General features: G+C 38.1%; 1 protein-coding gene across 1 annotated transcript in view; it reads right to left on the bottom strand.

Moving 5' to 3' along the window:
- FIG4 (FIG4 phosphoinositide 5-phosphatase) overlaps positions 1-17,820 on the bottom strand; it is an 87,391-nt gene that overhangs the window by 32,636 nt on the left and 36,935 nt on the right. The window contains exons 11-12 of the mRNA XM_039351182.1: positions 6,669-6,802; positions 5,095-5,211 (exon numbers count right to left, since the gene is read on the bottom strand). Of these exons, the coding sequence (XP_039207116.1) occupies positions 5,095-5,211; positions 6,669-6,802 (251 nt within the window). The remainder of the gene's footprint in view (positions 1-5,094; positions 5,212-6,668; positions 6,803-17,820) is intronic.

The raw sequence follows: 17,820 nt of genomic DNA, 5'->3' as shown, positions 1-17,820 counted from the left end.
AATAGATTCAAAATGAGAAAAACTGGACTAAGTTTGTGTGTTAAGAGATAATATGCATTTTTGCAAGATTTAAGACACATATTTTGTTCTTTAATCCCTCATACAAAATGGGGCAAAAGATTTGCCCCGCCCACTTCAGGGGACTCTGCAAGCTCCCATGTCTATCATATCCCATTTATTTATTTATTTATGAGGCTTATATACCCCTTTAAGTGCAAGCACTCTCTAAGCGGTGTACACCAGTAAGCAATATATATATATATTTACATTGCCCCCAACAATCTGGGTCCTCATTTTACCTACCTGGGAAGGATGGAAGGCTGAGTCAACCTTGAGCCGGTGAGATTTGAACCGCTGACCTGCTGAACACAGTCAGCTAAAGTGGCCTGCAGTACTGCACTCTAACTGCTGCGCCACCTCGGCTCATGAGCATCAGATTTTCTCTGTGAAAAATTTGAGGATTCATTCACTCACATGATCCCGTCCCATCTGTGTCGAGGCACATTTATGGTGTTTCCAGGTTGAAACAATTAGCCAGTGACATCACAGTTGCCCAGGGACCCCCATGGAGAGGGTCCTTTCATGTCCCTATCAAGGAACTGGAGAGAGTAATAGAGTTCACCGCCATACAGCAGCACTCCGGTCTCAAATGTGGGCTTGCTAATCTCCAACCTAGATCCTAACCATGTGAGCCACTGCGCTCTTACTCTCATGATGTGGTCTTGTGAATTGTTGACATTTTTGGAGAATGGTATTTTAATGTATAAAAGTAGATTTCTGGGGAAATATTTAAATGCTAAAGAAATTAATGTCAATTATACATCAGATCTGGACTTCAACTCACAGAATTCCTGAGTCAGCATAGCTGACTCAGGAATTCTGGGCGTTGAAGTCCATGAGTCATAAAAGAGCGGAGGTTGCCTACCCCTGAACTAGGAGGAATTATGGAATTATGGTAGTACTGTATAGGGGGGTATGATGGGGAGGGGGTGAGGAGTTGCCACAAAGAATAATTTTGAGAAATTGGAAATGTGACATTATTTCAAACATTAACGAGCGGCCTTTGGAAATAAGGAACTTTTCAGTCCTGAAAAAGTCTGTATTTTTTACTAACCAGACACTGAAATAACACATTCTTTGTTGGCATAGATTTTATGATATTTTACAATACTATTTTTTATCTGATTATAATATTGTATTATATTTTTGTGAACCAATAACTATCTACAAGTTTGCCTGTTTTTTATTTTGTTAAAATTTATTTTTCATTTTTGCATGTTTTGCTTTAATTTTATTATTGCTATTCATCTTAGTGCTCTTATGTTTTATAATTTAAAAAATACTTAAAATCTTTAAGCTTTACTCCCTCATTCAATCCAGCCACACTGTTATGATTTCTTTATTTAGCATTCCTTTCCTTAAATTGCAGGCATTCTTCTCTGGCTCTAGTAGATTTTAATTTTCAAAATATACAAAGGTTCATGAATATACTATGATTCTATTTAAATACTGGGCTGTTGGAAAACCAAGAGTTATTAGCTAATTCATTGCCCAATGAAGAACATGTAAAAACTATAAAAAACAAATACAGATTCAGTACAAACAATGATTGGGCACAGAGTGTAGAATCATTCTTTATAACCACACATAATCCATAAGCCCAGCACGAGAGGATAGTCTTCAACTCTCTGAAATGATATTGAAGGGGTACTAATTTGAACAGAACAGTATCCATAGGGTTGGGGCAACCTCACATAGAAAACCCTTTCCATGACCTGGTCCCCACCCATGAGCTCTTGGAAAAGGAATCACAGACATATCCTCTCACAAAGAATATAAAGGACGGGAATTCTGAAATACTGATTCTATTATTAAAAGGGTGGGTTTTTTTCTTTTTTTGAAACTCCAAGAGCTGAGACTTCTTATCATGCTTCCATCTAGAGAAAACACTTTTTGCGTAGTTACTGGGAAATGGCATTAACATGTAGATGAAGCTAGCTATAAGTTTGGCAGGGAATAGAAAGCGCAAATCTTAAGATAAATTGTTCCCAAGAGTGTCTCATAATACATCCCTTAATAAGTGAAGTGACTGTTAATATTAAATATTATTCTTTAATATTAATGGCTTACTTGCTATTGAATAATGCATGAAGATACATTAGCAGTATTAAGGAATTCTATGCAATTGATCAATAACTGTGTAACATACCCAAATTAATTCATGAATTGTAATGAAGAATCAATAGTCCTTTTGATATATACATTTTAAAGATTTTTATTTTGCTTCTTACAATGTCTGCTGCATTTATAATGAACAATATATACTACTCTGAACCAATTAAAAAAAAGAGATGACCAAAAACATACTAGTATTCAGGTCCATAACATTGTATTCTATGAGTAAGACATACAGTACCTTCTCCAGTCTGATGTCGTCTAGATGTATTTGGATTTCAACTCTTTTAATTGCTATTCAACTATGAAAAAAGGCATGTACTCTCTTACTATTTTTGTCTGCCTTGTCAACATTCTTTTTCTAAAGTAGACCAGTTCAGAATCACATATGTTCAATTAAATGAATAGGTTTCTATCAATTAGGAGTAGGGTGAGTAAACATTTCATATAAAACTCTGAATTAAAATTTGGCTCTAAGATTGATTCTTAGAGCCAAAGAATGAGATTCTGGAGTGAGGTTGCTGTGGAGATCTGGCTGTCCTCCATCCTGCTAATGTTTCAAAGAGCCTTGAAAACCAATTTCTTTACCCAAGCCTTTGATGAGGGTGACTACAATTCCCTTTGGACTGTATGGATTTGATTCTTTTTGTTCATGTCTGGGTTTTTTCTGTCATCCTTGACATCTTTAGCCCTTTTCTCTATCACTGCATTTTTTCTTGTTTTTAACATTTCATCTGTAATCACCCAGAGTCATTGGAGTTAGGCAGCATATAAATTTAAATAATAATACCATCATACTGTTTGTCGTTGCACTGATTCCTCTGTCAACAATACCAAACAAATCAGGCCATGGCTTTCCAATATCAAAAACATCTGCCAGACTATTCCACCTCCCTTACATGGACTATCTGAAGCTGTATGGAAAAATACCATCTGAAATAGAATCATTGCTCAACATTGTCCATGTAAACGGCCAAGATATTGCAATGGAGTTTGAACTGGACAAATGTGCCACGCTCACTATCAACAGAGGAAAAACAGTGTAAACTGAAGGAATCAAGATACCCTATAAAAATAACATCAAGAGTCTGGATTAAAAAGATCACTATATATATGTAGGCATTCTTCAGGCTGAAAACATTAAGCACGCTGAAGTCAAGAATAAGGTTAGAAGTGAATATATCATGAGAGTGAAAAAAATTTCAAAGGTCCAAATTCTCTGGAGGAAATACCATTAAGGCAATTAACAACTAGGCAATCCCAGTCATTAGATACACAGCTGGAATAGTGGACTGGACTCAAGCAGAACTAAAAGCCCTGGATAGGAAGCCGAGAAAAATAATGACTGTGAATCATGCCCTTCATCTATGCAGTGATGTTGGCAGATTCCACTTACGGTACTAAGGAAAATCAGTGGGTGAGGAATGTTGCAAGTACACAAGACAATTGAAGAAGAAAAAAGGCCATTAGAAAAATATCTGAAGATGCACTGAAGCTAATACACCATAAAGGCTTATTAAGTACTGGAGTGTGGTAAATGTAATGCAGATTGTCAGGAGAGAGGGAGTATATTCTAGAGGAGCAAAATAAATTTATATGGGAGAAAGAGAGTTAAGACGGCTCCTCTCTAGTTCTCAGAGTGTATATTTAATGATGCTAGTGGTCTGCTTTGGGTTAGCAAGATTTCTGTCTATACCTGAGGAACAACAAAGAAAATTGCTTAGAAGAACCTCAACATAACTTTCTTAGTTTTGGGAGCATGACATAGAGACTAAGCTGGCTCACAAGAAAGACCAAATAAAGAATAGAAAAAAGACATGGCAAGTCAAAGTATTACATGTCACTACATTAAAAAAATAAATAAAAGACAAAGCAGATAACAACAAAACTGGCAATGGCTAAGGGCTAGAAAATTGAAGAAAGAGACAGAGGGGCTAATTCTGGCTGCATAAGAACAAATACATACAAAGCCAGAATTGAGAAGACAGCAACAGACAGTAAATGCCACTTTTGCAAGAAGTCAAAGAAACAGTACACCACCTAGTTAGCTGCTGCAAGAAGATTACACAGACTAACTACAGGCAACAAAGTGACAAAGTAGTAACAATGTTGCACTGTAACATCTGCAAGAAGTACCGTTTGCCTGCAAGCAACAACTAGTGGGACCATACAATAAAGAAAGTAATAAAAAAATGAAGAAGCTAAAGTACTCTTCAAATAGATAAGCATCTACCACATAATACCCCAAACCTAACAATTGTTGATAAGAAAAACAAATAAGTTTGGATAGTGGATGTTGCAATACCTGGCGTCAGCAGAATAGAAGGGAAAGAACTGGAGAAAAATTACAAAGATCTGCAAATAGAATGACTAAGGCAAAGAAAAGCAAAGATAATACAAGTAGTAGTAGGCAGATGCAATTCCAAAATGTTGTTTAAACACCATTGGCATTGACAAAAATCACCATCAGTCAATTGCAAACAGCAGTTTTACTTGCAACAGCTTACACTTTGTGATAATAACTTTAACACCATTAAACAACAGTACCTGCCAATCCCAGGGGTTTGGGAAAAATTTGATAGGTGGATAAAAACGCAGTTAAACATCTGGCTGATTGTGCAACCAACTATAATAATTTTGACTATGCTTCAATATATTGATATGTCTTGTTTTTTATTCATATTGTACACTATTTTGAGAATTAAAGCTCATAGTACATTTACTCACCATTGCATACAACACTGATATGTGCTGAATAAAGTTACAAGTCATCTCTAATTGGTATGAAAACACATGGACCATAATTTTGCATTCGAGGCATGTCTGGATATTAATGTACTAGACAATGGAGATTTTTACAAGTGTATTTAAAGAGCAATTATAAATGATATCTAGCACTCTGGCCATTCTAATACATACTTTTCATCTGGTCGCAAAACATTGCAGAAGGAATCAGATCGATTTACAAAGAAACCAGTTTTCTTCACCACGTTTTCGGCAATCACATTCAGTCGATCAAGGACATTACACAGTTTGCTAGGTGGGAATAAAAGTAAAAACTGTATTTTTTTTCCTTTTGTTGAAAATTGTCTGATTTACAAGCACTGTTAGTGTAAATGCAGAAGTTCACCTAGAGTCCTATCATACATGAAATGAACGATGGTAAAAATAAATGTCATAAACTGGTCTGGAAAGAGTCATAAGAGGTTAAAAACCATCCGGATTCCTCTAAATAAAACTGATGTGGTTTTATAGATTTCTATGTTTAGATCCTAATCTCGTAAGTTTTTTAAAGGCCTTTAAAATGCTTTTTTTCAGACCTTTTATAAAGCATTGAATGGGTAAACCATTCAATGCAGGTATCAACATAGTGTGCATCCACATAAAAAAGATCAATAGCACATTGCCAATAATAAGAAACAATATTGAAAATAGAGGTGCCAATATCATAATGCCCTTATATAAATCAGTGATGTGACTGTATTTGGAACAATGTGTGCAATTCTGGATACAGTGGAGCTAGAGAAGACACAGAGGATGGCAACTAAGATGATCGAAGGGCTGGAGTAGCTTCCATTTGGGGCTTTCTTTGGTGAGACGAATGAGAGGGGACACAATTGAGGAGTACAAAATTGTGCATAGTATGGATAAAATGGAGAAAGACACACTATTATTTCCTTCCCAAAATACTGAAATCAGAAACTGAAATTGAAATTGAATCCTGAAAAAAGGACAGACGAATGAAATAGTTTTTTGCATAATGCATAATTCGGCTTTGGAATCTGCTACCAGTAGGTGTGATATGGGCTAACAGTTTGGCTGTTTCAAAAACAGCTTGGCTCAACTGATGCAAGTTCTGGGGATCAAGGGCTATTGATGGCAGTGGGATTGCATCTGAAGGACATCTGCTGGGACACTAGTAGGTTTCCTTGTCCAGTTGATTGGCTATTGTAAGAAGAACTGCTGGACTAAAGAGGCCAGGGTTAGATCAGCAGTTCACTGCTGGTGTTTTTTTGTATGTTCCAAAGCTGGAAGAACTTTTTTTTTCAATTGCACTCCCTAACATCTGTTAAATTATGGCAATATTAAGGAATCAGGTTAATGAGGTGATCCAGACAGGAAACATGATCAAATAGGCTAACTCTACTTTACTATAAGCAAGTCTTGCAAGTCTAAAAGCATATTTCTGCCTATTGCCTTTACAGTCCAAGAAACTAGGGAAGGTCCCTTCTGAGGTTTACTACATCCACATTCCTTTTTTTGGCTAAGCTGCCTCTTGTCTGACTGTTCCCTTGGCTGTGGTTCTTCCCCTTGTCTACTAAGACCTTTCCTTATACCATTATATAAAGTTAGACAACATTTTTTTAAAATTTACATATTTGTACTACAGTTAGCATAAGCACTTACTAAATTTTGCTAAAGACAAGGGCTGCATATGTGGGTAAGCAAGACTTGTTCATATGCTCTATAAACATACTCACAACCATGCATACCTCTTTGTGTATTTGGCCATATCCCAAGGAATGTATACAATAGCATGTTCAGGAGGTAAAAACTGATTGAGGTACGTTACAGCAGCAACAAGCGCTTCGCTTAGTATCCTTTCATGTTTTTTTTTTTCACGTTCCTTAAAAAGAAAGCATTAGCTGAAATGGCATATTCATGTTAAATGATTTAGGGAGGAAAAAAAGTCTGCTAGAGCAAACTATATGTATTAGTAAATACAACGAAGCACTGAAGGATACAAACAATTTTTGCATTTTCAAAATGTGGCCAATCGTTAGTCAGGGCACTCTTTCAGAAATCTATAGTGACACAGAACCAACAACAACTTTAAAAAGTGCACCTTCGTATCAGATATATCTGCCCAAACAGGGCACACCATATGGGATACCACATAACAGCATACTCGGTTGGGAGCATAGAAGTTGTATTATGCTATGGGTTATTTTTGTCCCTAGTAATTGCCTTTGGTTTCCGTTTTTGTATTGTGCTACATAATCTGTGACCCCATTGGGTAATTTTAGAGATATTTCCTTACCTAACTGGAACACAGAATGACCAAGGGCAAAAAAAAAGCAATGGGAGCAGTAGCAACTTTCTGCTGGTTTGGTTGCACACTCTGACACACGACAGTGCAGGCGTCCCCACCTGCCAGGCTGCAACCCACTTATCAGGCTGTGGCCTTTTTGAAACCAGGGTGGCATGAGAGGTGGGCCGGTGTGTGCGCGCACAGCTCCACTCAAGCCAGGAAGGTTGGGGACCGCTGCGATAGTGGACCTAACCTCCAGCGATCTAGGGAAGGACTGGTCTACTGAACCTCTGGACAGCAGCATGGCAGTGTAACTGCCACTGAAGTAATCACAAATTTGCCCATTACAATCCCATGGGAGCCATAGGTCTCAGATTTTGGATGCATTCTATAAGTTAGCCTATTTGCAGTAACTTGGTTCAAAAAATGATGCCCTGTCATGCATTGTTTCGTTCCTTAAGGGTTACAGACACAAGGGTTTTAGAGGGGTATAGATTGGACAGGTGCTCCCTCAAGTCATTTTGAGTTGAACACAGTATGCTAAGCCTTGAGAAAAGAGACTGACAATATGAAGTCACCCTTCAAATATCTGAAAAGATTCCCAAGGAATAAAATCAAGACTTGTTACTTCTCGTTCCAGGATTGCAAGGCATGGAATAATAGATTGAAGCTACACTAAGATATGTTCAGTTGAAAGTTGCAAAATGCTTAACAGTAAAAGCAATCTAACAGTCTAGCTTTCATTGGGTCTGTCTGAACAAAGTTAAACAGCCACTTGTCTAGGATGCTTTAATTTGGATTCCTGAATTGCCCTTGGATGAACTCAAAAGTTTAAATGAACCTTCCAGTTCTATGATTCTTTGAAATACATTTCCATGTGGCAATGGTGCTGAATAGAAAAAGCATCCCCATATAAATTGACCAATATCCACTTTTCTCTTTAAAGCAACATTTGTAACAACAACATTTCTCTTTAAAACAACATTCTACACCCTAAACACAAACTCAAAAACATTGATGATAACCAATTAATATAAAAGAATACAACTGAATTACATTATAACTTTAGTTATCATGAATCATAACACATGGATTTTTTTGCCAAAAATACTTTATTTTATCAGATTTTAAAAAAATCAAATTCATATTAATATTTGTCCCATAAAAATATTTTAGATACCAACTCCGGAAGCTCATGTTGCTCTAATTCTGAAGCTTCATAATAGTGTTAAACTCCTTCCTATGAAAATGACAAATATGCAAATAACAGAAAAAGCTCTTTACTATTACCTATTTTCACATCATACTAAATAGCAAATCATTGTTTAAAAAACATTTATCTGAAATTATGTGTCTAAGTAAAACTACATAGGCTCTACATCTGATTAGGCAAGTGATTCAAGATTGGCTCAGATGACTAGGATAATATCCTCTTCTCCCAACACATAAATGACAAGAAAGTGTTAATGGGGTTTTCTAGTACTGAGCATCTCCAGAGAAGCACATTTTCAGCCATACTCCAGAAGCCCTGGGAATAACAGCATACAATGATTCACCTGGCAGAGTCACGTGAGCTTAGATACACATGACAGCTGTAATTAAATCTAAAAATTTAACAGCCAACACCATTTTGTTACTAACTGTGTCTAATATTTGTTTACGACAGCCTCCAGCTCAGCTTCTGGAAACTGTTATCTCCAAATTGGCCGGGGGTGTGTGTGAAGGGGGGGAGAGGAATCTGTTTACATTTTGGCTGATTGATTCACAAAGTCTCAGTTTGCACATTTTCAGAAACACAGAGATACATTCATAGGCTGACAGTGTGGAACAGGAATAAAGTGCCCTCAAAATACTAAGAACTAGGGCCAGATCTGTGCTTTATAGCAGCACTTTCCTCATCACTGATATGGGCCATCTATAATATTTTGAGTGATGAAATGGATAAATCTCCACCCACTCCCACTCCGTTATAAATGCATCCCTATATATATTTTAAAGCTGTTTTCTGTCTTAAGCTGTCTAACGTCCCTCCAGGAGACTCACTTGCTAGACATCCCCAGCTCTGTTTTGCTATAGTGCCTGGTACCATGACTCTTCTTGTGGCTGGTTATTGCCCAGTATTTCATCCTGGACTCTACTTCCTCAGCAAATCAATAGCTTCTTTTCTTCCAGTTGATCCAATGATGGCTAGAAAGAGCATGGAGTTCTAGCCACTATCTTTTCCCCACTTCTTCTGCCAGCACTTCCGTTCCACCTTTAATGTGCCAGAGGATACTAGGCTAGTTTTTGCCCACAGGCTACATGAAGCATGTTTTCCTTTATTTTTTTACCACTGCGATTGTTCATTTACCTTTTAATTTTTTAAAAAAGTCTTTAACTTACAAAACAGGCACACTGGCACTATATTTGAACAAGTGCCACTTTAGTTCTGTTTAACTGAATGGTTAATTCTTTGTTGTCTCAAAGGAACAGCATCCTCCCTTAGCTTTAATAATTGTAGCATCATTTTGTTGTTGCTAAAAAACCTTATTCAAGAAGCTAAACCTTCTTTAAAAAAAAAAAAAGGTTTCTCCTGTCCAGTCATGTCAAACTCTAGGGCCATGGTGGCAAACCTATGGCACGTGCACCATCGTCCCAGTCCTAGGCCTTCAGCTACGTTTTATAAAACCTTTTCACTTTAGGCTTCCACCGCCGCCATGTGCAAAAAAAAAAAAAAAAAGATTCAATCAATCAATTTCAACTTCTCACAGGAAAAAAAAGATTTCGCAAAGTTGAAATTGATTGATTGAACTTTTTAGTCCCACCCAGTCTGCCGTTACCACCGCAGCCACGCCCACCCAATGGGCCACGCCCACCCAGCACCCGAAGATACATAAGTGGGTTTTGGGTTGCAGTTTGGGCACTCGGTCTCTAAAAGGTTCACCATCACTGCTCTAGGAGGTACTGCTCATCTCCCTTTCCTACCAAGGGAGCTAGAGTTGTCTGAAGATGCTTCTGTGGTCCTGTGGCCGGCATGACCATACATTGAGATGCACGGAATGCAGTTACCTTCCCACTGAAGTGGTACCTATTTATCTACTTGCATTTGTATGCTTTTGAACTGCTAGGTTGACAGAAGCTGAGGCAAGAACGGGAGCTCACCCCATCATGTGGTGCTTGGGTCTCAAACTGCCAACCTTCCTTCTTACCCTCAGTTAATCTGCAATTTATTACACAGATTATAAAGAAAAATACATTGTTATCTGTTTCGTACACTTTAACAACCGAAATGCTATGAGTTAGGTTAGAGTTATATGAAGTGGTACCTCTTTGATCTGCTCAGTTCTGCCCTTCTGAGTGCCCCCCCCCAACATAGTGAACCAGGATCTCTTCCTCAATGCTTCCAATTAATGGAGGCAGTCCATTCCTCTTTGCTTTAATAGATATAACTTCTATGCCAAGGGTTCCCAAGCAGGGGTACGAGAAGGTTCCCCCTGGGGGTACGAGAAGATATTCCAGGTGGTGCGAAAACTTGGGTTTTCAAAATTAAAGTGTATATGCATAATTCGTTGCTGTTATTTTGAACTTTTGTAAGGAGTGTGAGAATATATCAGAAGCGTTCTAGGGGTGCAGGATATAGAAAAGATTGGGAACCACTGTTCTATGCACACATGTGTGTATAGACATTTACTGAATGCCAACAAAATGGCTATGTTAACACAGTGCAGAATCACTGCTGCAGTAACATTTAGTGGAGTTTCATTCAAGGAGCATTTGAAAGACTAAATCAAAGCAAACCTTTCTTTGAAATTTCGTACTGGCCTTCTTTACAACACAAACCTTTTATGATTAAACAAGGGAGTTCAAAAATGTTGAGAATGCTTTAGATTCAAATCGACTTCATTTTTTCTCCTTTCCCCCCATTTCATTTTTCTATATTCATCCTCCAATTCTCACATAGTATTCTGTCTCTACTAAAATGCTCACAGCTATACAAAAGGAAACTTTGTAATGGAAATTCAGAACTTTGCCTGCTCATCCATTAGCATGTTAATGCTCAAAAGCTAATTCAAACATCTATTATAGATGATTTTGCAGCTGAGCCCAAATAGGACTAACTTTGGATTGAGGGAAGAAATTGGAAAAGTGAGTTAAGAATGGACCAAATCAGGACAAGGCTGCAAAGTCAAACATGACAGGAATAGGAAAGATTGCCCCCAATGCAACCAGTGGGAGAAATAGTTGGGTAGCTGCTCAGAATGCTGCTACCTCCCCCATTCTAAGCCTCCTTCTTTTCTGACAACGGGATCCAAAGAGAAGCACATGCAGATCACCTTGTGCTTCTCAGTGTGCATATGCAACCTATCCATAGTAAGAGAAAAACTACAGAATAATGATCTTGAATGTTTCTGTCCTAGTAAACCAAGGGAGATCAATTTAAACAATATAAAACTTCTATGAACTTAAAATGAGGTTAGCACAACAACAAAAAATGGCTTTGTGAACATTGGACACCTCAGAGAATATGGGTTGGTTTCAATCACCTTATTCTTGGAAATACAATTCAGGAATTGGAACAAGACTTCATATGGTTTGGTTTTGTCCTATTATTGTCACATTTGGCTGACATCAACAGGATTATTATGATGAGTGGATCAACTGCTGTGTGGTAGTGTGTTAACAAAGCAAGTCAGATGGGAAATTATCCCCTGCGCCCAAAAGAGATAGGTTTGAAGGTAACTGCACTGCATGGCAGGAAATAAAGGCATAAGAATATAAAGTTTGATTTCACAACAATAGCACCTATATCCAAGATGCAGTTGCAGTAGCTTGGATTCTTTTGTAGTGACTTTATTAATTTTTCTACAGTAAAGTACCTCTTGTATCCTTGAATGTCTGTAGTTATGTCCATTGACAGAACAAGACTAAGTAAGTGATAAGGCAACACTGCAAGACCAGTTAGGAGATTTTAGATTCTGTGGATATGGCAAATGGAACTGTTGAAGAAGGCACCAGGCCTGGATAACCTTTGCTGCTTCCCAGAGGCTGCTTCCCAAAGTCTGTGCCTCTGTTTAGATCAGCGGTTCTCAACCTGTGGGTCGGGACCCCATTTGGGGTCGAATGACCATTTCATGGGGGTCGCCAAACAACACAGTCCGCCATTTTTCCCCCTTTTCCTTAGCTGTGCTACTCCCTTTTATTCTATTGGCTTTTGAAAGCCAATAAAATAGACTCTCTTGAATAGAGTCTAATTCTATTGGCTTTCAAAAGCCAATAGGAATTGTCCAGGCTGTCTCTGCCCTGCTGAGCCCGCCAAAAGTCCCATTCTGCAAACAGTGTTGCAAGTTGTCTGCAGCGAAGGCGAGCTGTCTGGAAGTTTCCACCCCTCCCTGCTGAGCAACTACTAAAAATGTAAGTAAAAGAGGGCTAGGGGTGGGAGGTGAGAGGCCGGCGGGCGCAGGGAGGGTTGCTGGCGCGCGTGGGGCCCGGCGGGTGCCTTACCTCCCTTGGGCTGGGCCAGCTGGTGGCCCAGCCAGTGGTCGGCCTGCGCCGTCTCTGCTACTTGCCAGCTACGCCTCGGCCGGCGCAGGGGGCGGCACCACACATGCGTGGCGCTCCCAGGCAGGGAAAGTCCTCAACTTACGACCGGTTGGGTAGTCCTCGACTTACAACCAGTTGGGGGTCGCGGCATTAAAAAGGTTGAGAACCACTGGTTTAGATCTTCCAATGAACCAGATAATCCAGTCTGGCCCTCCAGTCTCAAGGACCCTAGGGTTTTTGCCACAAATTCATCCTTCCTATAACTGAGACTGAGAAGGTTAGACAGCAGGTCAGGGGAAAAGAATATATTCAAAGATCAGGAAGCAACGAAAGGGTGAACAACAACTGGGTTGATCTGTGCTAATAAAGCAAACAGGCCAATAGGTTTGGAATCGAGTTTTTTGGAAAAGCGGCTGTAAAGTAAGAATTAAGTAGAAAGCCCTAACAGCAATGAGAACTGTTCTAGATTGTGGTGGTCAGCAGTGCATTTCTTTGAAGTTTTGGGGGGAAAAATCCATCCGGTTGCCTAAAATTCCTATAGAAAATGTAAGGCATCAGATACAAAGCAGGATAAGGCACAAGATGGCAATATGTATGGTTGGTAACTAAATAAGGTCTGAATGGCTACACGTCAGCATGTTGTCATTTGTGAACTTTACAACATATGCAATATGTCAGGCCAATCATCTTGCTGATAATTTACATAGATTTGGGGCAGAATGTGGTTCAATGAGCTTAAAGGTTTTCTCTCTTAGATAAGAAATAGATTTTCCACCTGCCTCTTGATTCAGTAAGAGACTCGTCCAGTTTCAGAACGTGTTAGAAATAGTCTCCACAATAGTGGCTCACTTAAAATAACCATATCACCTTAAAGATACAACGTAAATCTATTATGTTTGCAAACAACTGCAATGTACCCCAGGCTTCCAGCAAAACACTGGCAGCTTGCTAAGCAAAAGCAGAAACATGGCTTATATACCTTTGGCCCACTACATTTCAAAGACAAGATTTTTAAAAAGGCAGATACTGTGCAAATTATACTGCATGACAGTGGAATGGTTTTAACAAACCCCTCTGAGTGTCATTATTTATCCCTCTCTTGGTTAGCATACTAGCTATACTATCTTTTGAGATGTGGTCAGTGAATATCAACCATCTGGTTTACTGAACCACTTGTTCCTGACTGATTCCTCCTTCTGTTGCCTAGCTCAGGGTCAATTCGGCTTGCTGTGACTGTTTTCTTCCAAGAGCACTTTAAGCAGTTCGCATGAATTAGGGAGAAGGGAGCTCATGGATTTGGTAGTGAATGCAGCTCACATGTGTATGCAGGATGGTATCTTACAGATAGTCCTCAACTTACAGTTCACTTAGTGACCGTTCAGTTACAACAGCACTGGAAAAAATGACTTACGACCGTTTTTCACACTGACAACCATGGCAGCATCCTCCCCATGGTCACATGATTAAAATTCAGATGCTTGGCAACTGATTCCTATTAATGACATTTTGCAGTGTCCTGGGGTCACGTGATCACCGTTTCCAAACTTCGAACAAACAAAGTCAACGGGGAAGCCAGATTTAAGTAGATCTCTTTCTGTAGCCTCTGTGAACAAAACTAGCCATGCTGCTACCATATGCTGAGATTTACAGAGACCATCATCACTAGTTATTTTTTTTCACCGCAGGCAACAGACTCTTAACTAACATTTTTTATTGTAGCCAGAAATCTTGTTTCATTTGCTACTTTTTGATTTTCCAGCAACTTCAGAATGAGTTTTGATTATTTAAGTAATCTTTTACTCTTATTTGACACTTTCTTCCTTTCTTTTCCGGTTTTTAAAAAGCTATAATAGTTTAAAGTGTACAAAAATAATTATGAGATATTATGGGTAAATGTGTAAAAGGATTTAAATTCTAATGATCTCTGTTGGTGAGAATTTTAGTGATTAAGATGAATGGTTTGTTGAAACTTCTTAAGTAGGAGGGTATTAATAGATTTACTTAGGGGTGGGGCAAAAAAAAGCAAATAGCCAAGTTTATCAAATGTAAGTTTGTTGGTTGGGTTATATTGGAAGGAAAAATTTGTGTTTATTATGGATTAATGGTTGTTTAAAAGAAATATACACCTCAGCATGGAGAAGATGGATAAATTACATATAGAGTAAATGTGGGTTAGAGTTGCTATGGGATTAAAAAGTATTATTTAGATTATGAATAATTTTTAGTTTTTAATTTGGAATTGCTTATATTGTTATTTTTTTTATTTGCTTAAATTTGTTTTGTATTCGAGTTAAAGCACATTATTGATTTTGTTATTTGTATAGTTGGATAAGTTTATTTAGAATGTATTTGTTTATTTGTAACCCTGTAACCAGCTCTGGGAAGTGAGGGGGGGAGGGAGGGGGTTATTTTAGGGAGGGATATTGTTAAAAACTTGTATAAAACTTTTCAATAAAAAAAAGCTATAATAGAAAGCACTTTGGGCTAAATCCAAGATTTCCTCTACCAATAATAGAGACATTTGAAATCGTATGTGAATTACTACTCATATATTGTGAGGGGGGCGTGAAGTTGGGATGCCAACTGCTTTTTTTTTTAATTTTATAAATTTTTATTAAGTACAAAGAAAAAAAAAGGATTAAAAACATTGAACGTGGTAAATCGTCTTTGACTGACATCTCAATCCATATTGTACATTAATTACATATAATATACCTATATACAACTATACATTTCTAGTCTCTATCTCAGTTTATCTCTTTACTGGGACCTCCATTTTTCTTTCCCTCCATCTATAAAATTTATTCCATATTCGATAAAATTCTGTTTCTCCCTGATTTTTTTAATCTTTTAGTTATCCTATCTAGTTCTGCGCAATACATAATTTTCTTTATTAGTGCTTCCCCACTCGGTACTTCCATTGCTTTCCACTTTTGAGCAGCTTTTCTGAAAGGAACTATTGATGTCCAGAGGCAACTTCTCCTCAGCCAGGTTCTTAGCTAAGAAAAGCACACACTAACACAAAGTGAGGAGGAGTGTAGGGGAAAAGGTAATAAGTCAATGTAGAGACAGGGAAGCGGAGGAAACATCTGACGATTGGCAGCAGGCAGGGAGACTACCGGTCCACTGCCAGGATCACAAATTATGGTGAGCTGGATATCCTGATGGGAGTCCTGCTTGGAACTTTGTCTGAAGCTCGGCTGCAACTAGAAAAGGAGCAAGCACACTGAAACAGCATCCCATTTTATGTAATATAAGAACTTCTGGAATATGGCAAAGGTTGCTACTTTAAAGATTCTGGGACTTTTCTTTGAACTGAGTATTAACAGACCAAATAGAAAGAACTTGAGTATTAGAGACATTGTTACATGGCAACATCACTTTGCAAAGTCTAAGAAGGATGGAGTAGATTCAGAGCAATGGCCTATTATTAGGGAAGGTGTGTGCTGCAATAAAGTATTTGATATGCTGTGTTGTGCTCAATCCTTGGAGAGCAAAGAACCCTCACAGATATCTAACATCTCTTACCTTCTTTTTTCGTTTTAAGCATGCTCTGCCTACCCATGACTATATCACCTAGAAAAACATGTTTATTCAGTTAGCTATTAATATAAATAATGATATACTAAGTAATGCTGCACATATGCTATGCACTCAGTAATTTTATCTGTAATATCAACAATCCCATGAGGGATTCTAGGGTACCAAGGAAGCAACAATTGACAGAGATCATAAAATCACTTCACATCTTTTCCACTTCTGTCCTCTCAGAGGAGGAACTTTTCTTCATAACAAATAACTGACACACTACCTTCAACATCCCAAGCTTCTATAGGAAGCTTGCATATCTGTTTGAGGTTTTTCAGACTTTCTTGAAATGCATCAGAACTCTTCACTCTTAAGATATTTTTTCTACGTTTTCTTCTCTCTCTCTCTCTCCCCCCCCCCCGGCAAATGTACAAAGGAATAATAATTTGGAAAATCAGGGATAATCAAAAAGTGCAGGTTATTTGACAGCATGATTTGTTATGAGAGTCGTATTTTACTAAGTTAGCTTCTTTTCTATATCATTCTTTTTCTGTCACTGGGTTTGAACTTAAGCTCTATGAAAAATGGCAGCTAAAAATACTTGCCTCTATTCAGATTATAAGCATTTTGGCTCTGAGGGACCCCAACATTATGTACCTGTATAACTTGGTTTTATAGTGTTTAGACAGAACAACACTAATCTTTTCCTTGGCTCAGCCACTAGTAAAGCTGGCAGGGTGTAAGCAAGAATAGCATTCAAATACTCCTAAGGACTTGTATATTCTGTCAGATAAATGGCTTTTTGGAACGTCAGATTGGATCTTGAGCAGCTGTTCTATAAGAAACTTGCAACAAGCAAGTGAAAATAAATTATTTGCTTCATTTTTTCCCCTGCTGTGTCATTCTCAGTGAGTAATTTATGTTCTAAAGCAGGGGTGTCAATCTCGCAATGTCACATGACATGTCGCAATGTATCATGACTTTTTCTCCATTGCAATGGGGTGGGTAAGGTTTTGGCATTACGCATCTGGCCCATGGGCCGGCAGTATGACACCCCTGTTCTAAAGTGATCAAAGGGCCAGCCTGTTAATTAATGTGGGTGAAAAAGAAAATAAAAAAAATATTGTGTGTCTAAGTTTTCTCTTCAGTGGCTGCTGACAAAAGAACAGTTAGGAGAATTACTTACTAATGAAATATTTTTAGATACGGTTTTGCTTCAAGTGTTGACACAGTTATAAAGACTGGAATTCTTGCTCTTTAACATTATTTTTGATATTAAAATTATGTGAACTGAATTCTAGTACAAGTTTATAATATCACAAATGTAAAATAACTGCCATTTAAACGGTAGTTTAAAATAAACAAGTTACATTAATAATGCAGGCTAATTCTATTAGAATGCAAGTTTATGGCTTGCCAGTTGGCTACCAGAAATGATGCAACATTCTTATAGTGGAAACCTGCAAAAGATCTCTCTAAAGATGGAGGGGCTATATGTTTGGACTAAAGCAAACCCTATGTAGTAGATCTCACCTTCAAACACTGACATCTCCAGGCAGGGCTCA

Source organism: Crotalus tigris, unplaced genomic scaffold (assembly GCF_016545835.1).
Source record: "Crotalus tigris isolate CLP2741 ecotype Arizona unplaced genomic scaffold, ASM1654583v1 scf7180000018371.15429387391:27106975, whole genome shotgun sequence".
NCBI classification, from domain to species: Eukaryota; Metazoa; Chordata; class Lepidosauria; order Squamata; family Viperidae; genus Crotalus; species Crotalus tigris.
This window is presented reverse-complemented; position numbering and strand designations above follow the sequence as displayed.